The sequence below is a fragment of the Drosophila sechellia genome, chromosome 2L (genome assembly GCF_004382195.2).
Source record: "Drosophila sechellia strain sech25 chromosome 2L, ASM438219v1, whole genome shotgun sequence".
In the NCBI taxonomy this organism is placed as follows: domain Eukaryota; kingdom Metazoa; phylum Arthropoda; class Insecta; order Diptera; family Drosophilidae; genus Drosophila; species Drosophila sechellia.
The window spans coordinates 2,699,817-2,724,798 of NC_045949.1; the positions used below are offsets into that span (position 1 = coordinate 2,699,817).

Below are 24,982 nucleotides of genomic sequence, written 5' to 3' on the forward strand. Positions count from 1 at the left end.
CACGATCTGGCAACCCGGGCGAACATATGATTTTGCTGAAAACAATAGAAAAGGAGGGAAAATCTAGAATTGCTTGTAATTTGTTTGTTTTGCTGTTAAAACCCAAACCAAACCCAAAATGGGTGGCGGAGATCTAGTAAGTACTGTCTCCCAACTGATTATCCGTTAATAACCATTGGTTTTTCCCTCAGAATCTGAAGAAATCATGGCATCCGCACACGATGAAAAACCAGGAGCGCGTTTGGAAGGCGGAGGAGCAAGCGAAGATGGAGGAGCGCAAGCTGCAGGATCTGCGCAAGGAGATCAACGAGGAGCGGGACAGGGAGGAGCTGAGGCGGTTGGGCGAAAGTTCCGGTGTGCTGAGCAATAATGGCGGAGCCGCTGGCGAGGCCAAACTGGAGTGGATGTACAAAAGTGAGTCATCAATGTGAAACTCTAATAAAACACATTATCTATACATATTTATCTTGCTCCAGACAGCACAGAGCTGATCAACCGCGAGGAGTACCTCTTGGGCCGGAAGATCGACAAATCCTTTGAGACCCTGCAAGCGGAGGAGAGCCGCAAGGAGCAGAACACAGTGGGTCTCAAGCAGACGATCAACCATGTGGAGCACGACTGTGTGCCCTTCTCTATCCGGACCTACCGCAATGTGCAGTCGAACGAACAGGTGGACATACAGCGCAAGACCCTCGAGGATCCCCTGATGCTCATCAAGCAGCGCGAGATGGAATCCCGTCGAAAGCTGCTTGAGAACCCCGTCAAGCTGAAGGAAATCCATCGCATTCTCAAGACTGAACAGGAACAAAAGACCGCCCAGGGAAAGAAGAAGAACAAGAAGAGCAAAAAGTCCAAGAAATCCAAAAAGAAGAAGAAGAACAGACGATCCAGCGATGATGAGAGTAGTGACAGCGAGAGCAATGATAGCGACGATGACTTGGACAGAAAATTGGCCCGCCAAGTGAGCAAACTCAAGGGAGACCAAGGTGACCTTAAACTGGACAAGCTGCTGGACGCCAAGTACCGCACCATTTCGAATCAATTAGACATGGCCACCAAGAAGAAAAAGAGCAAGAAATCTAAGAAGAAGAAAAGCAGCGATAGCAGTGATGAAAGTAGTGACGAAGAAGAAAAGCCAAGAAGGCAAAGGTCTAGGGAACCACAGCCAAGGAGAAAGCACAAGAGAAGCCACAGCTCAGAGGACAGAAATCACAGGGAAAGATGCAGGAGCAGAAGCCCGCGGGACAGAAAAAAGCGACATAGTAGAAGTCCCGAACAAAGGAGGAGGCAATGGAGTCCAGAAGAGAGAAGGGAAAGGCGGAGAAGCAGGAGCAGAAGTCCCTTAGCGAGAAGAACCAGGAGCCCCGAGGACAGAAAAGCAAGACATCAAAGCAAAGACACTTCAAAGCATCGCGAGAAACGCAGTAGTAGGACGCCCGAAGAGCGCTCCAGATCGAAACGCAGCAGGAGCCGAAGTTTCAAAAGAGATGTCAATCGAAGGATTACTGAAAGACCGCCTCCCAGCCGTCCCACCGGCAAGCCAAAGTTAAGCGAAGCCGACCGAGAAGCCCGTCTGCGCGAAATGATGGACAACGCCACTTGGAGGGAAGCGGATCGCAGCCAGGTGGTTCGCAAGCACCGAGAAGCCTACGCGCGCGAGGAGGCCCAAAACCGCGAACGTGACTTCGACAAGGAGTTCATTAACAAGGAGGTAAAGAAGGCCATTGCCAACCACAACTCCATTGGCGATCGCATCCGGGCCAATCTCAACAACATACAGCGCACCGCCTCCTCAATGGATAGCAACTTTGCCCGCAAATAAACTAGGATTCCTTTATTTCGTATGCATTATATGGTTCCGCAACAAATAGATTCAACACTTTAACGTCGTGGTTTGTGCTTACAAGATAAACGATGCGATTAACATTAATATACCGTATATATGTACGCTTAGGCGCTGGACAATGCAGCCACGCCTGGCAGTGTCTTGCCCTCCAGGAGCTCCAGGGAGGCGCCGCCTCCGGTGGAGACGTGCGAGACGAGTGCCTCCGTGTTCCACTTGGCGCAGCAAGAGGCAGTGTCGCCGCCGCCGATGATGGAGACGGTGCCGTTCTTGGTGGCGGCCACCACGCCGTCCATGATGGACTTGGTGCCGTTGGCGAAGTTGGGGAACTCAAAGACACCGGGGGGTCTAAAATGGGAGCACCATTATAGGAAATCTTTAAAAGGATCTTCAGTGTGTCACCTACCCGTTCCACACGATCAGCTTGGCGCGAGCAATGGGCGCCGCGAATAGCTCGCGGGTCTTGGGACCCACATCCAGACCCATGTGTCCATCGGGAATTCCGGCCTCCACGGTGGCCTCGCTGACGGCAGCGTTCTCGGCGAACTTGTCACCGCAGACGAAGTCCACTGGCAGATGCAACTGCACGTTGTTCTTCTTGGCCTTCTCCACCAGTTTCTCGACGATCTTGGAGCCCTCCTCGTCGAACAGGGAACCGCCGATCTTCATGTTGTTGAGAACCTTCAGGAAGGTGAAGGCCATGCCGCCGCCGATGATCATCTCGTTGACCTTGTCCAGAAGGTTCTCAATCAGCTGGATCTTGTCGGCCACCTTGGCGCCACCGAGAATTGCCAGGAAGGGATTTGGTGGCTTGTCCAGGGCCTGCGAGAAGTACTTCAGCTCCTTGTTCAGCAACAGACCAGCTGCGCGCTGCTCGAAGCCATCGCCCATCATGGAACTGTGGGCGCGATGCGCAGTGCCAAAGGCGTCGTTGACATAGACATCGCCCAGCTTGGCCAGGCTGTCACGGAACTCCTTGACCTTGGCGGGATCGGCCTTGACCTTGCCACCGCTGGCGTCCAAGCCCTTGCCCTCCTCCTCCACGTAGAAGCGGACGTTCTCCAGCAGAATAACGGATCCCGGTGCGGGGTCCTTGCAGGCGGCCTCCACTTCGCTGCCGACGCAGTCGCTCAGGAAGATCACATCCTGGCCGAGAAGGGTCTTCAGCTCAGCGGCCACGGGTGCCAGGGTGTACTTGATGTTCTTGTTGCCATCGGGACGACCCAAGTGGGACATCAACACCACCGATTTGGCTTTCTTGGACAGGGCCAACTTGACACTATCCAAGGCGGCGACGATCCTCTGGTTGCTGGTGATCTTGCCCTCCTTGATGGGCACATTGAAATCGACGCTGAAAAGAAGCACGGACAATGTTTATGCAACTGAATTTCACGCGAGGATTGGCTTTGGATTACCGCATCAACACCCGCTTGCCCGCCAAGTCCAGGTTCTCGATGCTCAGCTTATTGAAGGCCATCTTGGAATTTTTCTGGATTTTCTGGATACTTGCTGTGCGTGCTAGCAAACTCCGGATTGCGATACCACTGATTCCGCGAATCTTCTTCGTCCTCAACTGCTGTGCGGCAATGTCAGCGCAAGGTCATTTTGTCGGCGAACTGCTAGGGTTGCATCTCCACTTCCAGGGCGGCAATCCGTGGCAGGCGGTTTTCCAACGCTTGGTAGGTGCCATGCGCAGGATCCAGATGGGTATACTCCCATTTTGGGGTCCGAATTTGGTAGCGGGTTGTATTATCGTTCGAAAGTTGGATAAAAGATGTACTCTCCAAATGCAACTCTGTATTTGGCGCCCAAATAGTGTTGGTAAGTGCTGTCAGCATAGTGCTGTGAAGCATCCATTCCAAGGGTGTCGAAAAGGGGTCATACAATTCTAAAATTTAAAAATCTATTCTTGAAAATATCATTATTTTCATATTTTTCATAGATAAGCAGAAAATGCTAAAATTTAATATGATAATTTTTTCTGAACATCTTGATAAGATCATACAATTGATCATTTCTTATTAGTTACAGTATACAATTTTCAACCGTTTTTTTATATTAACATAAATAGAAACCGTTCATCCAAAAGTTTCGATTAAATACATATAAAATAATTATTTTTGTAATATATTTTTATAATAAATTCGAACCCCTTAGAACTTTTTTCTTCCACACCCTTGAATATCCGTTCAATTTAAACTGAAAATCCGAACTAGTAAGATTTTATAAAAATGTATAATTGTTTTATAAAAATAATAATAAATGTTTAATAAATAATTATTGTTATTATCTTATTTTATGTTTCATCTTTATGTTATATGTATGTTACATACATATGTAACAGCCGCCCCTTTGATGTTTGTGTGTCAATATGTAATTATTGAATAAATGATTTCTGTGGAGGCCAACAAAGTCAAATCACACAATCTTTCTCGGTAGCCGTTGTTTTATTTTGACTGTGCACACGAATTCCGCCTATGATGCCATGATGATGGCTCCGCCTCTTCCCCCAATGATTCATTCATGGTTGCCCACTCTGTATCTCTACTCATCTCCGGCGGTCCAAGCAACCACCGCCGCCGGCACTCGGCACTGGCACCACCGAACGCTAACCCACCGCACCACCACCCACCACCCAGCGCACGGAGCACAAGTGCTCAGTGCAGCGAAATGCATGACGCAGATGGCAAAGGAAGGTATCTGGGAACGAACGAGTTTGGGCTGGTTGCTGCCCATTCGGGGGTTTTCTAGCCAGAGTGGCGGGTTCTCTAAGGACTAATCTGCCCAAAGGAACAATTGTAATGTGAGCAGTAAGCTAGAAGGGATGACATGGCATAGTTAAAGTAATAAAATATACTATTAAAACTATATTATATAATATAAAAAATATTACATACAAAATAACCATTTATGTATGTACCTACTTACATCACCAACATAATCGATAGATTGCCATATCTGATGGGGTTTTGGGTGGGTGACTGGGGGACTGGGATGCGTATAAGCCTATTTGGGGCATTTCAGATGCAGCATTGCAGTGGCAGCGGCTGTCCTCTCCCATCCTTCAGCCAGCCGCCGGAAGAATGTCCACTCACACGTCACGGCTGTGGTGCTCTGCGCAATTAAGGCACCGCCGAGGACCCGGACCCACTGGCGAAGACACCACGGCGCTGCTGCTAGGTCAGGTGGTATTGGAAATCGAAGACAATGGGGCTGCTTAAATTCATTTTAATAATTGCGTGTAAACCGCCCGTTGACGCAGGTGAAACGCAGGCGAGAGCAGGTGAGCCGGGCCAGTACATGTACCTGGTCGAGTCGCGTCCACATGGACGGCACGGCACTCGTGTGGAAACATTAGCACATGCCGGGAAAACGAGACCCGACTGCGAAAGTGTCCAATGCGACGGCGATGACGATCGTCTGTGTTAGCTAGCGCTAGAGATCAAGAATCCAGAGAGTCAAGCAGCCAAGCGAATCGCCCATCTAGCAACAGTCTAACCATCACTCTAATCTAGTCGTAAACCTGTTCATGTTGTTCCACCCAGCCATCTTGTTAGGTACCTAAGCGCTAAAAGGGACGGGCTATGGTGACTATTCCAATGCGCTACAATTGAATTTGTATCTGAACGGGGAGCTGCGCTACTCTTCGTGCCTTGCTTACCACACTTTCGATGATATCATATCGAAAAAAAGCTGTCAAAAGAACAGAAACTTCCCATTTTGAAAAGCCTAACAACCCGATTAGAGATCTATTAAGCTGAGAGAGCAAAAAACTTAATCGCCGTGAATACAAGCTGATGTGTGTGTTTTAGGTACACATGCTAGCTTGAGCGTCTGGCTATCGATTGTTTGCATTGAGATTTGTTCGCACCTTTATGCTACAGCAAATTAATGACGCAACAACGTGTAAGTGCACTGGGAGAAATTCCTGGGGCAGGTCAGGAACGGCATCGGTCGGGGCAGAATCCCTTGCGTTAGTTTTGAGTTCAAAGGGGCCACAAAATTTCCGAATCGGCAGATGTTTGGGTTCCGGGAAGCAGGACCACCATCCATCCATTTCTGCCTGCTCGAGAACCTTCCTTATCGCAGTGGCCTACCCGGTGGTTGCCTGGATTTGAAACCGTGGCCTAACCTTGAAGTAACTACGGTCGCAGTTACCGATAACTCGAGAAATTGGCACAGGTTGTCCTCAGGAATCTAGATACCATTGTTCAACACCGAGAGCTGGTCCCACAAGCCCGATGAGCACGACGATTCGTATCGCGAGACCAACCATTCTTGGGCAAGCGAGCGCCAAGCCACTCGAACGGATACTGTGAGTTCGGCGGGCGGAAAGTGAGAAGACAGCCAGAGAAGAGCGGAAGGCACATGGAGGCACAGCGAAATGGAGACGCAAATCGGCTTATCAGGCAGCGATGTTCAGGCAAAAAGTCATCGCTGCTGCTCAAATATGTGATAACTGAGTGGACGACGGCCCACGATTACAGGTGTTTACGTCCACCACGCCGCCTCGGTTGGGATGCCGCGGAACAGGTTCGCCGGATTTAATTAGCGATCCGCCTGTCGAGAGTCGTCCGCTCGCTCTGTCGTCGACCGTATTATTCAGATTACCAGCTATATAGCCTAGGCATTCGTATTTGCCATTGCTTTCGCACGAAAATAACTGAAAGCGAGAGAGGCTGACCAATCGAAACTCGACTGTTGGATACCCGGTAAACCGGCGGCTGTTAGTTATTACCGATAATCTACTGGAAATAGCACCAAGAACCTTAGGGCTTCCGGTCGAATTCCTTTAGTATTGCTTCATGGGTTGTTATTCCGCTCGTTAATGTGCTCATTTAGAATGAACTTGAAGATCAACCTCGCAGTGATTGTCCCACTGATAACACAGATTTATAGTGAAGAGCCAGTACACCTCGAGCACGTTGGCTACCAGGTGATATGGGTGATATGTTATAGCCTACTCGGCAGTTCCAGTTCCCCATATATTGGGCGATTCCTCACTGGAACCCACTGGGTTCGTGCGGCGAACGAAGCCATCACCATCAAATGGACGAACCACAAGTGCGGGATCAACAGAAAGATTGGCACATGAAAAAAGAGTCAAGGGTGGACCCAGTTCGACGAGTAATAGATATTGACATTTAAGTATAAGTCTTTGGTGGGGCCATTAGGACTTCAGGAAGTTTAATTAATATTTCTAAAAACCAACTGATTTCGAAAACTAACCCTTAAATGTTTTCGAAACATATGGGGTTGAAAATTGCCGTTTTACTGCTCTTTCTCCAAATTAATTTTCTAGTTCTAAGACTCATAGTCCCGGAATAGAGCATTTTCCCGATAGCGTGCATTTAAATCGTTAGAATCTCAAAAATAGCTGCCCGCTTTCCTGGGCCGCGAAAATCACCTGCTTCCCCACACGTTACCAATCAATTGACCCCAATCCGCGACGACATTGCGTCCCACGCTGGTCCACTCTATAAATACGAATACCGTGCTGAGTACAACACACGGCACACACATCTGCATCTGCGGCAACAATGGTGCAACACTTCTTCCCATCGGCAACATCCACATCCACATCCACTGTTCTGCTCCGTTCTGTTCTGTTCCGCCGACGAACGGTCAGAACGCCACGGAGTGACTGCACCACACACACCACACACCACCATCGACGCTACCAACCCCCAGACCCCGCCCCCAGGCCCACGAGCGCACCACTGGCGCGCGCAATTTTCAAATTTACCGCCAAACGCGCCCACAACCGTACTCACGGAACCCAAGCAGATTTTGTATGGAATTAATCAGGAAACCCACTCAACTTGTCATTTGTGGATCTCGTTTTGATCGCAGCGCCTCGGGAAAAAGCCCAAAATTAAGCGGATACTACCAGCTATAGCCTCGATCGGTCTCTGAACCGATCCGAACAAAAGTATTCGAGTTATAGGCGAAAATGTGTGCAACCGATTTGGCGCAAGAAGAAGCAAGCGGCAATTTCTAGCCATCGAACGGACGGCAAGCTCAGTCTTGTACGAACCGTCGACGGGAGCACATATCGGTGGTTAGCAAACCAAGGGCAAACGGATATTCCATACATCAGTAAGGCCTACGAGTAAATCCTTTAGCCTGCCGTAGCGCCGCCTGATATATGGCACCTCCTAAAGCTATTTTATATAGATACTATATTATCAGAAAATCACCGCAAAATAATATTACAAAAAATCCAACGCTCGCTCTGCTCTGGGCTGTTGTTGTTGTCTTATCGACTGCGGCTGTACAAATGCCGCGGCGATTTTTTGAGTGTATTGTATGGGCCAATGGCGTGGGACAGAGAGCGAGAGAGCGTCGTAACGATTTCGGGGAGAGCGAAAAAGAGAGCAGCGAGAGCGCCAAAAGAAAGTTACTCTCTCCGCGAGCGGCAGTGCTTAAATAGACGGCCCGCAGCTGAATCGCATTCAGTGTGTTTGTGTGCTTCGTTCGGTGCGGTTCTCTCTGTCTCTATCTCGCCTTCCCCGAGTATTTTGCGCTGGTTTTTTGTCAACAACAAGACAATCCACAAAACCAAACCGAATTGTTCTCTATATAACGCAGAAACTAAATAGTTCCGGAAAACCTCAAAGAAATCCATTCAAATATGTCGGCTGCTACGGAACAACAGAACAACGGCGATGTGGCCGTGGAGAAGGTGGCGGCGGATGATGTGTCTGCTGTTAAGGACGATCTCAAGGCGAAGGCGGCCGCTGAGGATAAGGCCGCTGCTGCCGATGCCGCCGGCGACGCGGCCGACAACGGCACGTCAAAGGACGGCGAGGATGCCGCCGATGCCGCCGCCGCTGCCCCCGCAAAGGAATCCGTGAAAGGCACCAAGAGGCCAGCAGAAGTGAGTACTGATCTATGTGACTAGCTGCTAGTTGTTTACGCGGTAAAACCAAAAGGAGGCCCCTCTAATGATTCACTCCAAGTCAATATGCGAGTAACACTTCTTGTTCGGGGAAAAATTCTAGAAATAGATATACACACGTTTTTCGGAGCAGCGCACTCTCCCAATGGCTTACATATGCCCCCAAAAGAGAGAGCGTATAGCTGCTCGGTTGTGCGTTTGTGTTGTTTACGATTAACCAAGATGATTGCGGGTCCGGCAATCAAAGATTATTGTTGTTAGGTTCAAATCGAGGTTCGGAGGGCCGCCGTGCCTATATAGACGGGGAGTACAGTTAGCCAGGGCCTTTTCTTTGTGGGGTGGGTAATGTGTTTTTAATAAACCCATAGGTCATTAGCATTGACGTGTCCGCTGAACAGCATTACCCAGCAATAGATACATTGTGGCATTACGGCTATAACTCATACGCTTGGCCTTATTTATAAGTCGCTGTGGCTACGGGAATTGCAAATGCAAACGCAAACGCAATTCAGCGCGATGCCAAAGCACTCTCTCAATGAAAACAGACATTGCCGGCCGGTAAATTACTCATGTCATGTTTGGCCACTTTATTTTTTGGTTAGTATCGCCAAGAGCACGCGGTATTCGAACAAGTTTTGGGAGCCTAAGCAGTCGCATTCCATAATCAAATAGCACATTTCTTGATAAAAATAAAATAGTTCGGTCAGTAAGGCAGATAAATTGGCAAATCAAGCGCTTTTCTCAGACTCAAACTCGAAATAAAAATGTACAGTTTAACGGGAGCGTTCTCTCGCTCTCGCTCTCTCCCTCTCCCCGGAGAAAGATAGATACAAATAGAGAGCGCGGCTAACTCTCTCCCTCGTAATTTGTATACACACCGTTTTATCTGTTTGCGTATGTGCTTACATTTATCTTTCACTTTTTTTTTGCTCTGCTTTATGCGTATTTATTTTAGTACATAAAACAAGACGGCTAAACAGGGTGTCGCATAAGTTAGTTGGGTTTCTTCGAGATTCAATTGAATAATGATCATCTTCCCATAAATGAATCAGTTGAGATACGTTTGGGACGGATAATTCTTAGTGGTACAGTAACGAATTGTATAAATTTCAGAAATAGTTTTGAAAATTATTGGTCGGTTTCCATTTCTTTCGATTCCAAACAACAGATTAGCTGTTGTCCCTATAAATGTGAGGTCTGTAACTTAATCAAGATACATTGATTACCCATTTATTACACCAGTATCGGTGTAATGATAGGCTTAGTCCTTGCCAATGCTGATACACCCTGTTCGTCTTAATCCTCAATTGGCCTTTTCTCGAGTTCTGGGTCTCGTGACTTATGCTGTAAGCGAAGTGAAAGAAGGGGGCGATGGGTGGCCATTAATTTTGCACATTTTTCCACAATCCGATTGTTTTTCGCTTCTTCCGCTTTGTAACAGTCTGGTAAATAGGGCCCTTGTGTTGCGGCTTCTCTTCGACTTGGGAACGTGACCGCCTATATACTGCCCTAAACCATATACCATTATGTGTATCTTGTTGTTGGTTGGTCAGCGGCAAAAGTTAAACCCACGCATGTTGTTGTTTTGCGCCTTTTTTCGCTGCCGACGTCGCTGCAGCAGCTGTCGTTCGGATGGCTGTGAGTGAGAGCGAGAGATTCATTCATGCAGTTCAGGTACAGTTTACAGTGCTGCGGATTCAGATACTTTCTCTCGTGCGCTCTCGCCCGCTCTCTGTTTTACAGGGCACGCTTCGTTTCGTATCTCACGGATGCGGATACATATGTCGCTGCCGGCGTCTCTGCTTATTGTTTTTTTTCCTTCCCCCCTTATGTAGTAAATATGTCGCCTTGTACATACGGAGCACAGATGTAACACGGCTGCACTTGTAATCCGCTCTCTCTCACAATGTCTCTCTTTGCCGCAGCGAATTACATTGGCGCGCGCATTTTTCAAATGTTTTTTTACGGCGAAAATAACGATTTTCGTCGCTGCTTGTTTTGTGTGCTGAAAATATACATTTTATGACTGTGTACACACGCACAGGAAGTTGAGAGGGGTATTGGATGCCCTTGATCAAGGAGATGTGTGGGTTTGAGTTGGGCGCGTAGGACCATTTCGCTAGGTAATTCTCCCTAATATCCTTTAGTCTGTTTCTCAGATTAATATCAAAAATGCATAATTAATAGTGACGGGCCCTAATTTCTGTTCAATAGACTTGCTTGTAATGGAATAATTCATCATCTGAACAAGAACCAAAGGAACTCTTCTAACTTCTCTCTCCTCTTTCGCTTCCAGGCCAAATCCGCAGAATCAAAGAAGGCCAAGAAGGCCGCGGCCGCCGATGGAGATTCCGACGAGGAAGAGGCGCTGGAGGAAATCATCGAGGGCGACAGTGAAATCGAGAGCGACGAGTACGACATCCCCTACGATGGTGAGGAGGATGACATTGAATGTGATGGTGAGTTCACGGAAGCACTTCCCTTTTCCACATGAATATAATCCCCGGATTTTCCCTTTCCCTTCCCTGCGCAGATGATGATGATGATAATGATGACGGTTCCGGCTCGGACGATCAGGCGTAATAATAATGTAGTCAAAAATACAAACAAAAACAAACAAAAATTTAAATTAATAATAAATAAAAGTTACAAGCAAAAACAAAACAAAAAAATATAATAATAAACCAAGAAGCAGAAAATAAACCACAACAAGGAGAAAATGAGGAGGAGGAGAAAAAACCACAAAAAAATCGCAAAAGTATATAATTTTTATGTTTAAGAAATAATTTTTTATTTCTTACCTTATTTTAATTGTATTTTATGTGTACTTTTTTTATAAAAAACTACAAAACAAACAAAAATTGTAATTGAAGGCATTTTCGTATAAACGCAACCTATACGGAATCCAACCAAAAGTAAACATCCCCACTATATACAAGAACAAAACAAAACCAAAATCTTTCTTTCCTTTACTTATAAGTCCTAATTTAAACGCCCAGTTGATGCGTAAACCAAGATATACAAAGATTTCAAATGTAGCGTAAACGAAGCCGGTGAATTAAACACAGATACACCACACTCACACACACACACACACACGATATTCAAATTCATTATTAAATTAGACGTTACATTTGTGAATGAATGATCGATCGAAAGAAGCAAAAATACAAAAGTGAACATTTGAAAATGAACATGAAAAGAAAACAGCAAATGCAATTAAATACAAAACAAATAAAACATAAAAATTGTATTTAAATAAATCGCAAAAATCATTGAAACCCCATACTCGACAAGCATTCAATGACACTCAAGTTTTAGCTATGGTTTCAAAAATTTCGCGCCCACTGTGGCCACAGTCACCCGAATTCCCCAAACCCAAGGCACTGGGACTACTTGGTCTTCGCTTTTGGGGCAAGCTAAAAAAGAAAAAAACGAGAGGAAAACATCGGGAAGTTTGAGTTCTAACCTTCTGTTTCGTTTCAGCATTTAACTATAAACTATGACTAATCTTAAGTACTTATGTCAGTATTAAAGCGAGGGGTTTATTATTCTGTTGATAAGTTGTGCGAGCGAGTCGTTGATAAGCCTAATTCATTTGTAAATTGTAAAAACCAACTCGAGAATCGAATAACGAGCAAGAAATAAACTTTTAATGTTACATGTATCTATTAGTAAGGGCATCCAAACTATTTATACACACAACACCCGTACGACGAGTTCTCAATATAAACATATAACGACTGATATTTCAAAACGAATCGTGCCCAGCTGGTCAATCGCGGCACTCGACACCGAAACCACCCGACCACCACCATCCTCGAATCTAACCGATTTGTCCCGGAAAGACAGCCACATACACACACAATCCACCCACTGACCCAGATCCAAACTCCAAGAGGCTTAAAGCTGGTAATGCCAACCAGCAACTGAATAATTGAGTGCAATTATACCAATATGCCCAAGATAAATCAGCCGATTTGATACTGATAAACAATAGCGATACCACAGACAATGTTAAAGAACTATGCATTTTTGTAAATACCAATTACTCATGTATCTGCTCAGTGCGAGAATTACATCTAGTAGCGCGAACGAGCAGAAAGATAGAACCACGAATCGAAAACGAGAATATGAAACAATTTTGAACGATGAAATAAATTATTGTAATTACGTAAAAGCGAAAACCGTACGTACATACCACCCATTTGGCATCTGTTCGATGCCAATAAAAGTTTGTTTCAATTGCTTCTGGCTATTTTGGGTGGGGCAATCACCTCGCTTCGGTGTTCCAGGGGTAGTAGTTCTTATCCAGGAGCATGTATGTAGGTACATAATTCATAGATTGGCCGCCCCTACATTACTCCGATCCATCCCTTCCATATCCCGGCCTGTTTGCATTCGGGGGTTGACAAGCTGGTTCCCACAATCCTCCCTATGAATGAAATCATATACTAAGGGATGATGGAAAAATTCAATTGGAAACTTCCTTTGATTACGTACCTTTTTCGGATTGAAAATCGATTAGCTTAGCACATGCCTATTAAAAAAAGGAATGAGGAAATTCCAGTCTCTTCGTTGGAAAAATTAAGTTAAACTACTTTTATATTTCAATTCAAATCTAAGCGCCAAAACTTCAACTTCTAAAAGCTTAAGAGCTTTTAAGCTAATATGAAGAAGTATAATAATCACTGACTTCATAAACCATTTCTTTGATTTAAATCAACTTTTATTAAAATTAATCTCCTTATTATTTAGTATCAAATTTAAGAATAAACGGCTAAAAATGTACCTTTTAATTAAAATACAACTTTAATTTGATGCTATTGCACGAGTCATGATGATGCCGAGCACCTGGTGACCTTCAGTATGCAGAGATGCTCGCCAGGAATGCGTCGCTCCATGAACTTAACAGCCCGGAACTGGAGGCCCTCTAAGTATTTGATAATTTCCTCCGGCTTGTTCTCCCGCAGCAGGAGTAGGTAGAGCACACCTCGAGGCGAAAGAATGTCATCCAGTTGCTTGAGTAGAATGTCCGTGACGCGTCGCCCGTCCTGTCCACCAGCCCAGGAGAATACCAGATTGCGATCCGTTGAGGATTCGCTGTGCGAATCGAACTGATGCGTCTGCAGCTCCTCGTCACTGGTAACCACATAGGGCGGGTTGAAGAGCAGCACGTCCACGGATCGCGGGCGCAGTGCATCTGCTAGGCTGCAGCGAATGCTATCCAAGCGAGCGCCATTCCGAGTCGCAGTTCTCCGGGTGGCATTGCAGGCTTTGGGATTGATATCCGTGGCTAGGCACATCGAAAAGCCAGCCAGTTTCTTGGCCAGCGCAGTGATGATCACTCCCGAACCGGAGCCCAGTTCCACGCAGAGACGCGGCTGCAGCCGGTCCAGATACTCCAGATCCTTTTCCAGGGCGTCCAACAGCAGGAACGAGTCCTCCGCTGGCTCGTAAACGTGCTCGAAGTCCTCCGGGCTCAAGTGGTCGGTGTAGGGCGTCTCCATGACGAACAGTATTTCGATTTAGGATATGTTGGTGCTGAGTGCGGAATCGAGAAGCGCCTGTCGCCGCCGCTGCTCCTTCTCTATCAGCTTGTGCAGACCCGTCAGCCGCTCCTGGCTGGTCACCAACACGTTGCTTATGACCGTCACCTTGTGCTTGACGTTCAGCAGCTCCTTCACCTTGTCCGCGAACTCGGGTATCTGACTCTGCGCCTTTTCGATGTCCCTCAGCTGGGCGGCCAGTGCGTCCAGTTGGCCACGCAGCTCCGCCTGCAGCTGGATGGTGGAGGCCACGCGCTCGTCCAACCGCTCGATCGTCGGCTTGAAGAGATTGGTGATGCCCTCGGCGAGGATGTCGCGCGTAGGATTCGTGCAAAAGTTCTCCGTGTTCTCCCCCAAGGAAGTCACGGTGCTGTCCGAATCCATTGCAGAATTCTGATCAGAAAACTAATTAGAGATGTTGTTGCGAGCAACAGATGGTATCGATGTATCGAGTACATAGGGGTGGCAGGTATTTGGATATATAAGCAGAGTAGTAGCAGATGGTAATCTACTTTCAATAAACTATTCATATAAGCCAAATATTATTTGACGTTGAAACTATTATAATTATTTTTATTGGACCTTAATATTTGACGCAGTTGACAACCATAAATAATTTCAAGAAGTCCTTCAGACTATCGGTCATACACCTTTCAAAGTTATCGCACGCCACCTCCTTGAGTTATCGATACACGGGATGTACGCAATCAACCATCGCTAATAAAGTATAATAATAAGTAATTAAGAAAATTTATGCGCTGATTTAAGCTGCCGATGAAATGGATACGTACTCGGTGGACGTGGTGTACCAAGCAATCAGCGCCCTCTTCCAGGGCAACAATCCCAAGGAGCAGGAGAAGGCCAACAAATGGCTGCAGGACTTCCAGAAGTCGGTGAGTGATAGTCGCCCGGTGTACGAAACCTTCGTGCGATTGCTAAGTTTTTTTCTGGAATCCCTTAAAGATCTATTCTTGGACGATTGCGGACGAGCTGCTGCACCAGAAACGAGACCTGCACGCCAACTACTTTGCTGCGCAGACCATGCGGAACAAGATACAGAACTCCTTCAGCGAACTGCCCCCGCACACGCACGAATCTCTGCGGGATTCGCTGATCACACACATAGGCCAGATCGACGAGCAGACGGACAATGTGATTGTGACACAGCTCAGTCTGGCGGTGGCCGATCTGGCCCTGCTGATGGCCAGCTGGCGGGAGCCGATCAACGATCTACTGGTGACACTGGCGCCGCATCAGTGCGCCATCTGGCCCCTTCTGGAGGTACTCAAGGTGCTGCCCGAGGAAATAGACTCACGGTATCTGCGGCTGGGCGCCAACCGGCGCGAGGAGGTGCACAAGCAGCTGGACGCCAGCGCAGAGTGCGTCCTAAAGTTCCTGTGCATGTGCCTACAGCGGGAGGATCTCGACCAGGAGCGCGTGTGGAATGCGGCGTTGCGCACCTACAGTGCCTGGCTGGTGATCCATGCCTTTCCCGTCTCGCACGTGTATAACAACGCCCTCACCCAGCTGGCCTTCCGGTTGCTCTCGCTTCCGGAGACCAGTGGAAAACTGCACGACAATGCCACCGAGTGCGTGTGTGCGCTACTCTCCTGCATAAACACACGACAGGATAGCGCCAGTGATCCGGAGTCCTCCTTCGAGGCTCAACTCTTTGGAGCTGTCTGCATGCTGGAGACTCCCTACCACTTGAGTGTGGCGCACGAAGACACCGATAAGACGATCAACTACTGCAGAATTTTCACCTCGTTGTGCGATGCCTTCTTCTACGATTTATTGGCCGATGCCCAGAAGCCACACTACAGTTTGAAAGGACTGGATCTTGTGCTGCTTTGCGTCGGACACTTTGACTACGAGGTGGCCGAGATCACCTTCCACCTGTGGTACAAGCTCTCCGAGGATCTCTTCCAGCGCAACGAGGATAAGCTGACGGTCCTCTTCCGGCCGCACATCGAGCGGCTGATCAGCGCCCTGTTTCGCCACTCACAGATGGAAAGCGACCACGACGGGCTCATCGAGGAGAACAATAATTTCTTTGTGAGTGTGTGATATTTGGAGACTTAGGACTTTTAGTAGTTTTAATTAAATTAATAATAATGGTTTGGATTTAAGTGTACTAATCTTAAAACAATTTAATTGCAGGACTTTCGACGCAAAGTCTCAGATCTGATAAAAGACGTGGCCTTCATAGTGGGATCCGGAGCGTGCTTCAAGCAAATGTTTCATATCCTGCAAGCACCAGAAACTACGTGGGAGTCCACAGAGGCAGCACTGTTCATTATGCAGAACGTGGCCAAAAATATACTTCCGTACGTATGAAGCTGTGTATTACCATGTCAGATTTACAATACTTATGTACCATGCAGAGATGAGAACGAGGTGATCCCCAAGGTGGTGGAGGCGATTCTCAATATGTCGGAGCAAACGCACATAGCAGTTAGGTACACTGCGATTCTACTGATCGGGGAACTGTGCGACTGGATTGAGAACCATGCTGAATCCCTGGAGGCAGTCCTCAACTTTTTGCTGTACGCCCTGCAGCAGAAGAATGGCTTGGCGCCAGCTGCCGCCATCGCATTGACTTCCATTTGCTCCGCCTGCCGACAGAAGATGGTGTGCCACATCAGCGGTCTTGTGGAGATCGCCCGCAGTCTGGATAGCTTTCAAATAAACAACGATGTGGCAATAGGATTGCTAAAGGGCATATCGCTTATACTGACACGCCTGCCACGCGAGCAACTGCAGCCTGCTCTGCGGGAAATCGTCGGCTTCCAGCTGCAACCACTGGCCCAACTGGTGGACAGCACTGGCGGTACTGCTCAAAAAGGTGAGCGCACCGATCCCGTTTATTGGATAGATCGCGCCTGCGCCATTATCCGGCACACGAATCCCGACGTTCCCGACAACGTAGAGCACCCCACTGTAGCTATTCTGAACGACGCCTGGCAGCTGATATCGCGGGTGATGGATAAGTACCAGAGTGACCTGCGTATCATGGAGCGTACCTGCCGACTGATTCGCTACGGCATTCGGATGGTGAGAAAGCAAGCAATGATGCTGGTGGAACCGCTGATCAAACAAATGGTCGTGCTGTATTCTGTGCAGCACCACAGTTGCTTCCTCTACGTGGGATCCATCCTGGTGGACGAGTTTGCAAAGTCCAGCGAGTGCATTGACGGACTGTTGGAGATGCTTCAGGCATTTATAGAGCCCACCTTTGGCCTGCTGCAGATGGAGAACGGCCTGAAAAATAACCCAGACACAGTGGATGACTTCTTCCGTTTGGCATCGCGTTACCTAGACTGTTGTCCCCACCAGCTGCTCCAGAGCAGTCTCATCACGCCGATCTTCCAGTGTGCGCTAATAGCCTGCTCCTTGGACCACCGCGAGGCCAACTCGTCTGTGATGAAGTTCTTTATCAACCTATTGGTTTGGGGAAGATCGAATAACCACAGCCGGAACGCCGAGTGCCGTCCCTTGGTGGTGGAGCTGGCGAGCCAGCATGGCGGTGCTCTGGTGATGAACCTGATTCAGGCGTCCGTCTTTCAACTGCACTCCTACATGCTGGTGGATGTGGCCGAGGTGCTCCACGAACTGAAGCAAGTGGTGGGCAACGAGCGGATGCAGCCCTTCCTGGCCCAGGCGCTGGATGCACTGCCCAAAAAGAACAGCGGTGGCTACGTGACAGCCACGCAGCAACAGCTGGACGAATTCAGCAGCACAGTTCTGAGGTAAGGATTTGCCTTCAAACGTTTTGTATTTTATTCATAATGCATTATATTTCTTTTTATAGAGCGGACACAACGAAAGCCATTTCGCAAGCCTTGAAAACCTTCACGCGACTGTTTCGCTAATCAGAGAGATGAACGAGTTTGGATTCTGATGATTCTGTACATTTTGAATGATGTATGTAATGTGGCAAGGGTGCTAGGAATTTGTTAAAAACGCACGTACCCCTCTATTTATAATATAGTTGAATCGATTGTTTGACGTCATAAGTTATATATAATTTCATTTGTACATTTTGAGTGCGGTCAAGAGATCCTCAAAGAATTTAGCAGTAAGTTATTTACATCAGCGTGCACTCCTAGCTCTAAGTTTGAACCCTAAAATGACTCACCAACAAGCATAGGCATAAGGCAAACCATTAAATATATACCATTTAGATTTAATTGACCACATTTGTTCTGCAAAACACTTGAGTATAATATTTATTTATTGAAAAAGCAATCACAAGGCATTGGGCTGGAAGAAAAAAACAAAATACTCTGGGAGCTGTGTTCTATCGACTTATCTGATGTTTCCTCAGGCTGATATGGAATTCTAGGCATGGATTTTTTGAGACACTGCATCATGGACATTCGATGATGCGTTTGTGATATAAGTCACAACTCCTACTGGGTACAAACTACACAGACGATTGAAGATATCAAACAATACGTAACATGAAACATAAATACGCTTAAACTAACCTTTAAGTTACCAAAGCAGTACGTTTCGAACATAACCTTCTTGTTTCGGATTACATTTAGTCGCAATATTAATGTAAGCTATTTATAAGAACCAATTTTAGTTAAAATATTTCAATATCTCTGATTTAGTTCTAAAAATCGAACATTTTAAATTGAAAATCACAGTTTTAAAATAACGAATTAAACATTTAGACGAAGAGACGTACATACTTTTTCAAAATTGTTGGCTAAAATTGGCTTTTGTGACACACTGTTTGCCAGAACGGACTACTTTGGAGGACAGCGTGGGTACATATGGGCGCTACCTCAAAGGTTGATAAATACTCCTTTCACCTTAAAACTAATTGCACACATTATCTAATTGCACTTTCCACCGGACAGCTGAAGACTACAGAACAAAATATTGAACTAATTGATGAAAATTGTAGCGGAGATTCGCGGTTCAAATTGTTTCAGTGCGAGGATCGATCTTGTGAATAGCCTGCATGAGGCTCTCGGTGTTCGCCGTGTTGATGCCCTGCTTGGACATGTCAGTCAGTCGGTCGGTGATTGGCTTTTGGTCCTGGCCGCGCTGCCACCTGAAAGGATGAGATATTCAGATTAGCCTTTTCAATTATGCGGAAGGATTCGATTGCACACACCACAGATGGGCGCAGGTGTGGAGCAGGGGAATATAGAGCGGCAGCAGATCAATATCGCACAATGTCTCGAAGCGACTCAGTGCCAGCAGGGCCCACCTCTCGGCCGCGTGATGAGGCACTGGGGATGAGGTGCAGGCAGCCACCAGACGGCAGAGTATCAAAAGCACCGGCCTAGATCGATTCATGTATATCTTGTTCAGCAAGCGGAAACAGTTCTCCAGAATGGGTATGGCCATCTCGTTACGCCGCTCATCCAGAAACTGGCATGCCCTGGTCAGTTCGTCGTGCTGGAGAAAGCGCAGGAAGTACTCCGAGTCCCGGAGCATCGCCTGGCTTGCCACATACGTGAGGAATGCCTCGAAGGCCGCACTCCGTTCGCCAATCAGCTCGGACTTGAAGTTGCCCATCAGGACCTTGGCTGGGAAGTACTTCTTGGCCATCTCCGTCGGATGCTGCCGCTTAAGGCCCAGATAGAGCTCCCGAAAGTCGGTGTATCGGCGTTCAATCTTTGCCGGCTGAGTGTCCTCCGTGGCTCCATCTTGCTTCACAGTGAGCTCATAGACCACGAACCGCTTGATCTTCACATCTTCGCCATCGGGCGGCATTATGTGGGCCAGCAATATGTCAAAGCGGAGCACGGTGCTCCCATCCGTGGTCGGCTTATATTCCGCACTTGTGTCTCGTTCCCAGACACCTACGAAGATACAGACAATATTCGCCTTATAGATTTTCCACTGTACCTTCATATTTGGCGAGTGTGAGAAAATGGTTACACAAACCTTTTTGGAGCGCCTTTTCGGATTCGGGAGGGGGAATGTCGAGGGCCGCCGCCTCGATGGCTGGACTGTCCAGCTCATCCGGACCGGGTGGCTCCCCATCGAAGGAAGGCTGGTGGCGCAGGCGCTTGGCCATCACGGCGTGAACTGGGGGAGAAGAAAAACCAAACCAAATGAACGACGAACTGCTAATTGGAGGTTTCACTGTGCTCACTGGGCATACGGGTTCTATGAATCTCTTTGTGATTTCTCGCTGGGCTGCTGTTTTCGATCTGCAGCTGGGCACTTGCAATTCGCTTCTGGTTTACGGCGGATTATGCGGTTGGCATAGTTGTTGAGTCAATTTACAGTGACTAATTCCGCCCCAAACAAAAACATTGCAAGTGGGACGGAGGCCTTTGTTTTGTGCGTGTGAATCCCGCATAGGCGGCTTCTAGAACACCCTACGCGGGTATGGCTCTTAGGGAACGTTTGGAATAACTATAATCTAAACCTTTAAATAATATTAAATATTTCTATAAATTGCATAATAATTTACTAGGCTAACATATTTATTGGCTCTAATACATATCGTGTACTTTAGCAACAAGATTTTTAGAATTAACAGACTTTATATAGTAGGGTATGAAAACATTAGTACTTTTCAATCTGGCAGCCTTAAAAGAAGTAACTTCAAAAGTGGTCATAATATACCCTTTCATTAGTCTAGTGGATACCACTCATAAAGGCTAACTTTGGTTTATGTATACAAATTGAAACAAATGATTCGTAACTGAGCAATTAAGTTATGATTTAAGGATTCAAATTTGTTTGGATAATTCTCGCAGTTTCAAACGCTTGTATACTTTTGATTGAACCATAAGCTAATCGCCTCATCTATTTAGGGTATGTACACTACTAAACCGTACAGTGTGGCAGCCCCAATGACTTTTTGAAAGTCTGGCAACTCTATGAGAGTCTCTGCTTCCTCTTCCCAAGTAAACCAAAACACCCACAGAGCAAAAGAAAAACCAGGAATATTACAGAGACAAGATGACGTTACCCGAGTTCTTTGGCTGCACCTTCATCGCATTCGGACCGCCCTTCGCCTTGTTCGTCTTCACCATCGCCAATGACCCAGTACGGATCATCATTCTGATTGCGGCGGCATTCTTCTGGCTGCTTTCGCTGCTGATCTCTTCCCTGTGGTATGCCCTGATTCCGCTGAAGGAGTTCCTGGCATTCGGCGTGGTCTTCTCGGTGTGCTTCCAGGAGGCCTTCCGATACATCATCTACCGAATACTGCGCAGTACGGAGCAGGGATTGCATGCCGTGGCGGAGGACACGCGAGTGACGGACAACAAGCACATCCTGGCCTATGTCTCCGGCTTGGGATTCGGCATTATATCCGGGATGTTTGCACTGGTCAATGTGCTGGCTGATATGGTGAGTCCAGCAAAGGTGCGTAATATGCTCCGTAATGACTAATCCCGTTTTTCAGAGTGGTCCCGGCACCATGGGTTTGAAGGGCGGAACTGAGCTGTTCTTCGTCACCTCGGCTGCCCAGGCGTTGTCGATTATCCTGCTGCACACCTTCTGGAGCGTCATATTCTTCAACGCATTGGACACAAACAACTATATTCACATAGGCTATGTGGTTGGCAGCCACCTGTTCGTCTCCTTGATAACTCTGCTCAATGCCAATGAGCTTTACACGACCACTCTGCTGATAAACTACTTGGTCACCATACTTACGGGAGTCCTGGCCTTCCGGGTGGCTGGAGGAACCTCTCGCAGTTTCAGAAAATTCATAACATGCCAGTAAACATGCTCCTAGTATTAACCGCCTAGTTAATAGCTTTTGTATAACATTATTAAAAACAAATTACCTTGTATATTCTCGATTAGTAACGCATTCTATGGACTTAAATCCCTATTACTAAACGGATTTCTTGAAAGAATGAAAATACATTTAGATCCCTACGACTTTCCCAATAAATATACACAGATCTATGTTTAAGATACATTCCTTTTAATGAGAAAAAAACTACTAGGACTAACACAATGCTTAGTATGCCATTAACTACTGGCTATAGTCCACTTTCCTGACATTAATGCCGTAGTCGGCCAAAGCCGGCTGCAGGTCCTCCATGGTCAGGGTGAACTTGCGGTCCTTGGCCTTAGATCCTCCCGGTGTATTGGTGGTTTGCATATGGGTGCGCGCCTTGGAGTGCTGCAGTGCATCGTCGATGATGTCGGACATGTACTTCTGGGCGGCGAGGCTGATCAGACGAACGATCCGCTTGTCGTCCGACTGGAAGCCTCCCATGTTGAGATAGTGCGAGGTGACCGCATCCGGAATCAATGGAGTATAATCCTCCAGCTGCGACATGAAGTCGCTGAGATGCGAGGATGGTGTGGTCCGATCCCGATCTCCTCCGCCTCCTGAGGATTGTCCATGACTGCTCGCGCCACCGGCGCTGTTGTGGTAAATAATTCCGAAATTGGAGCCCACCATCGAAAAAATGTACAATACAAATTAAACACAGTGCAGAAGTAGTGATGGGAGATGCTAGTTATCGAATTATTCCGTATTGTTGCTGCCAGTGCTATCGATTCTTCTAACGGATCGTCATCGATTACAATATAAACATACACACATATACACGCCAGCTGAGATAACAAATTTCTGGAAATAAACAATTAAAAAGTGGAAAACAATGGCTTCCGATGGCGAGGACATCACCGTAACACCCGCAGAATCGGCCACGGACACCGAGGAGGAGGATATAGACTCGCCACTAATGCAGACCGAACTGCATTCCGACGAGGAGCAACTAGACGTGGAGGAGGTTCCTCTGACGGCGGAGGAATCGGAGATGGATGAGCTGGTAAAGCAGCTGGAGGACTACTCGCCCACCATACCAGACGCCCTCACCATGCACATCCTGAAAACCGTATTTATATACCGGAAACTATTCTTTTTAGCATTTCTAATACTCCATTAAATCTTCAGGCTGGCTTCTGCACAGTGGACCCCAAGATACTGCGCCTCGTCTCGGTGTCCGCGCAGAAGTTCATCTCGGATATTGCCAACGACGCACTGCAGCACTGCAAGACGCGCACCACAAACATCCAGCATTCCAGCGGACACAGTTCCAGCAAGGACAAGAAAAACCCCAAGGACAGGAAGTACACGCTGGCCATGGAGGACCTGGTGCCGGCTCTCGCGGACCACGGCATCACCATGCGCAAGCCGCAGTACTTCGTTTAGATTTAGTTAAGCTCTAAAGTTTTGATTTGTGCACACAAATATAGCTAGTTTTCTTCAAGTTGTAAAAACATTTTAGCGAGGCACTTTATTAGACAAACTAGAAATTTGGCGCTACGATGTTAAAGAATTCGTTAGCCAGCTCAATGCCGAAGAAGCAGGCAGCGTTGGCGGGGAAGGCTCGGAGCATGATGGGCGTCACGCCGCGGTACAAGGCCAGAGGTCCATCCTTGACAATCAGATCCTTGAAGACACTGCGAATGCCGTGCTTGTAGGTGCCTTCGGGAGCCGATTGTAGGCGGCTCTTCAACACGTCGGCTGGCATGCCCAGAATCCAGTAGGCCATGCCCGCCACTCCACCTGCGAAAATCGTTGAGGCAGTGCTAATTTGGCCCGTCTCTGACTTCGATTTGGCCACATCCTGCAGCGCCTCGTAGACCAGGAAGTACAGACCGTTGGCGGGCAGATCCCTGAGCATTGTGGCGCAGCTGCCCTTGAAGACGCTGCGAAGTCCACCCTCCTTGTAGAGCTTGCCGGCGCAGTCGATCATGCCGTTGTACTTGCGCTCGCCACCCTGACCCTGCTGCGTCTGCAGGAGCACCTTGATGCGCTCGCCGGGCGCCATTATCAGGGTGGAGAACAGCCCGGAGAAGGAGCCGGCCACGAAGATTTGCGGGTAGGTCAGCTTGGCGTCCTCGCCGCGCTGCTGCAGCCGCTTGCCCAGCGCGTAGCCGGCGAAGCACATCGCAAAGATAGGAGCAACGCCCGTCAACGGTGCGGACATGCCCTTGTACAGACCGCGGACGCCCTCATTCTTGATCGTCTTGGCCGCACAGTCGAAGGTGCCGCGGTACATGGGCTGCTCACCCGGCGCTGGACGCGGCATGGTCTGCAGGCGCACCTTGATGGTGTCCAGCGGATGGCCAGAGAGCACATTACAGATCCCACCGAATCCGCCGGTCAGGAAGGACTTCACTGGATTCGCTTTGCGCTCCGTGGACACGTTCTCTGTGGTGGTCATGGCTACAGGTAGCTACTGCTGGTCTGTTCTGCTCCTCCTTCACCTACACCTTCACGCCCGGCAGCTGTTCGATTTCGAAACTAGTGTTGTTGTTTTCTGGCAAGTCAAGTGGATTATTGGAATTTGCACCTAGCCGATAGTTTCGAACTAATCTTGAGCATTCTATAGCGATAAGGAGCGCGGCAACATTACGTCACAAGCTGCTGATGTTCCCACAGATGCAGAGAATCTCCAGATAAAGATACTGCACTGATATCACCAATTATTGCCACGGAGCAACTTGATCTTCCGATCGAAGAGCAGTTTTTCTGGTTTGAAGATCTCTATGATTTCCATATGTTGCAGCAGGGTTCAAAGTCCACCTATGTGCACCTCCTTCTAATTGGATTTTCACTGGCCCTAATTAATTAAAGCGATCTATGGCACTAATCACTTTTGCATTTCCCTGTAATAATTTGTTAGTTTTTTTGTTAATAATAAATAACATTATAGCGACGCAGGTGTGAGGGCA

The 24,982-nt window shown here is 47.5% G+C and overlaps 11 protein-coding genes and 1 long non-coding RNA gene across 12 annotated transcripts; 5 read left to right on the plus strand and 7 right to left on the minus strand.

The window, feature by feature from the left end:
- Nucleotides 1-21: 21 nt before the first annotated feature.
- On the plus strand, nucleotides 22-1,885 carry LOC6613138 (pre-mRNA-splicing factor CWC25 homolog). Its single transcript, XM_002037583.2, has 3 exons — nucleotides 22-136; nucleotides 192-414; nucleotides 477-1,885. Exons 1-3 carry the CDS (start codon nucleotides 119-121, stop codon nucleotides 1,820-1,822), a joined length of 1,587 nt encoding a protein of 528 aa, XP_002037619.1. The 5' UTR covers nucleotides 22-118; the 3' UTR covers nucleotides 1,823-1,885.
- Nucleotides 1,820-3,500, minus strand: LOC6613139 (phosphoglycerate kinase). Its single transcript, XM_002037584.2, has 3 exons — nucleotides 3,259-3,500; nucleotides 2,250-3,194; nucleotides 1,820-2,191 (listed from the first exon to the last, which is right to left on the minus strand). Exons 1-3 carry the CDS (start codon nucleotides 3,318-3,320, stop codon nucleotides 1,951-1,953), a joined length of 1,248 nt encoding a protein of 415 aa, XP_002037620.1. The 5' UTR covers nucleotides 3,321-3,500; the 3' UTR covers nucleotides 1,820-1,950.
- Nucleotides 3,501-4,271: 771 nt separating this feature from the next.
- On the minus strand, nucleotides 4,272-7,381 carry LOC116800188. The gene is made up of 2 exons (XR_004361179.1): nucleotides 4,772-7,381; nucleotides 4,272-4,658 (listed from the first exon to the last, which is right to left on the minus strand). It is a non-coding gene; the product is annotated as an uncharacterized LOC116800188 (long non-coding RNA).
- A 105-nt stretch (nucleotides 7,382-7,486) lies between these two features.
- Nucleotides 7,487-12,171, plus strand: LOC6613140 (bacchus). Its single transcript, XM_032727876.1, has 4 exons — nucleotides 7,487-7,904; nucleotides 8,435-8,723; nucleotides 11,041-11,203; nucleotides 11,278-12,171. Exons 2-4 carry the CDS (start codon nucleotides 8,478-8,480, stop codon nucleotides 11,325-11,327), a joined length of 459 nt encoding a protein of 152 aa, XP_032583767.1. The 5' UTR covers nucleotides 7,487-7,904; nucleotides 8,435-8,477; the 3' UTR covers nucleotides 11,328-12,171.
- Nucleotides 12,172-13,519: 1,348 nt separating this feature from the next.
- On the minus strand, nucleotides 13,520-14,273 carry LOC6613141 (methyltransferase N6AMT1). Its single transcript, XM_002037586.2, has one exon. The coding sequence runs from the start codon at nucleotides 14,252-14,254 to the stop codon at nucleotides 13,580-13,582; it is 675 nt and encodes a 224-aa protein (XP_002037622.1). The 5' UTR covers nucleotides 14,255-14,273; the 3' UTR covers nucleotides 13,520-13,579.
- Nucleotides 14,253-14,708, minus strand: LOC6613142 (SNAPIN protein homolog). Its single transcript, XM_002037587.2, has one exon. The coding sequence runs from the start codon at nucleotides 14,675-14,677 to the stop codon at nucleotides 14,273-14,275; it is 405 nt and encodes a 134-aa protein (XP_002037623.1). The 5' UTR covers nucleotides 14,678-14,708; the 3' UTR covers nucleotides 14,253-14,272.
- A 284-nt stretch (nucleotides 14,709-14,992) lies between these two features.
- LOC6613143 (transportin-3) lies at nucleotides 14,993-18,506 on the plus strand. The gene is made up of 5 exons (XM_002037588.2): nucleotides 14,993-15,186; nucleotides 15,257-16,348; nucleotides 16,454-16,620; nucleotides 16,678-18,042; nucleotides 18,105-18,506. Exons 1-5 carry the CDS (start codon nucleotides 15,073-15,075, stop codon nucleotides 18,163-18,165), a joined length of 2,799 nt encoding a protein of 932 aa, XP_002037624.1. The 5' UTR covers nucleotides 14,993-15,072; the 3' UTR covers nucleotides 18,166-18,506.
- LOC6613144 (sorting nexin-21) lies at nucleotides 18,493-20,617 on the minus strand. Its single transcript, XM_002037589.2, has 4 exons — nucleotides 20,415-20,617; nucleotides 20,204-20,347; nucleotides 19,425-20,118; nucleotides 18,493-19,361 (listed from the first exon to the last, which is right to left on the minus strand). Exons 1-4 carry the CDS (start codon nucleotides 20,419-20,421, stop codon nucleotides 19,226-19,228), a joined length of 981 nt encoding a protein of 326 aa, XP_002037625.1. The 5' UTR covers nucleotides 20,422-20,617; the 3' UTR covers nucleotides 18,493-19,225.
- A 534-nt stretch (nucleotides 20,618-21,151) lies between these two features.
- LOC6613145 (gamma-secretase subunit Aph-1) lies at nucleotides 21,152-22,199 on the plus strand. The gene is made up of 2 exons (XM_002037590.2): nucleotides 21,152-21,625; nucleotides 21,681-22,199. Exons 1-2 carry the CDS (start codon nucleotides 21,233-21,235, stop codon nucleotides 22,002-22,004), a joined length of 717 nt encoding a protein of 238 aa, XP_002037626.1. The 5' UTR covers nucleotides 21,152-21,232; the 3' UTR covers nucleotides 22,005-22,199.
- LOC6613146 (transcription initiation factor TFIID subunit 10b) lies at nucleotides 22,191-22,754 on the minus strand. The gene has a single exon (XM_002037591.2). The coding sequence runs from the start codon at nucleotides 22,695-22,697 to the stop codon at nucleotides 22,263-22,265; it is 435 nt and encodes a 144-aa protein (XP_002037627.1). The 5' UTR covers nucleotides 22,698-22,754; the 3' UTR covers nucleotides 22,191-22,262.
- Nucleotides 22,755-22,826: 72 nt separating this feature from the next.
- On the plus strand, nucleotides 22,827-23,523 carry LOC6613147 (transcription initiation factor TFIID subunit 10). The gene is made up of 2 exons (XM_002037592.2): nucleotides 22,827-23,136; nucleotides 23,196-23,523. The coding sequence occupies exons 1-2, from the start codon at nucleotides 22,900-22,902 to the stop codon at nucleotides 23,451-23,453; spliced, it is 495 nt and encodes a 164-aa protein (XP_002037628.1). The 5' UTR covers nucleotides 22,827-22,899; the 3' UTR covers nucleotides 23,454-23,523.
- On the minus strand, nucleotides 23,502-24,981 carry LOC6613148 (congested-like trachea protein). Its single transcript, XM_002037593.2, has one exon. It carries the CDS (start codon nucleotides 24,469-24,471, stop codon nucleotides 23,551-23,553), a length of 921 nt encoding a protein of 306 aa, XP_002037629.1. The 5' UTR covers nucleotides 24,472-24,981; the 3' UTR covers nucleotides 23,502-23,550.
- Nucleotide 24,982: the final 1 nt, after the last annotated feature.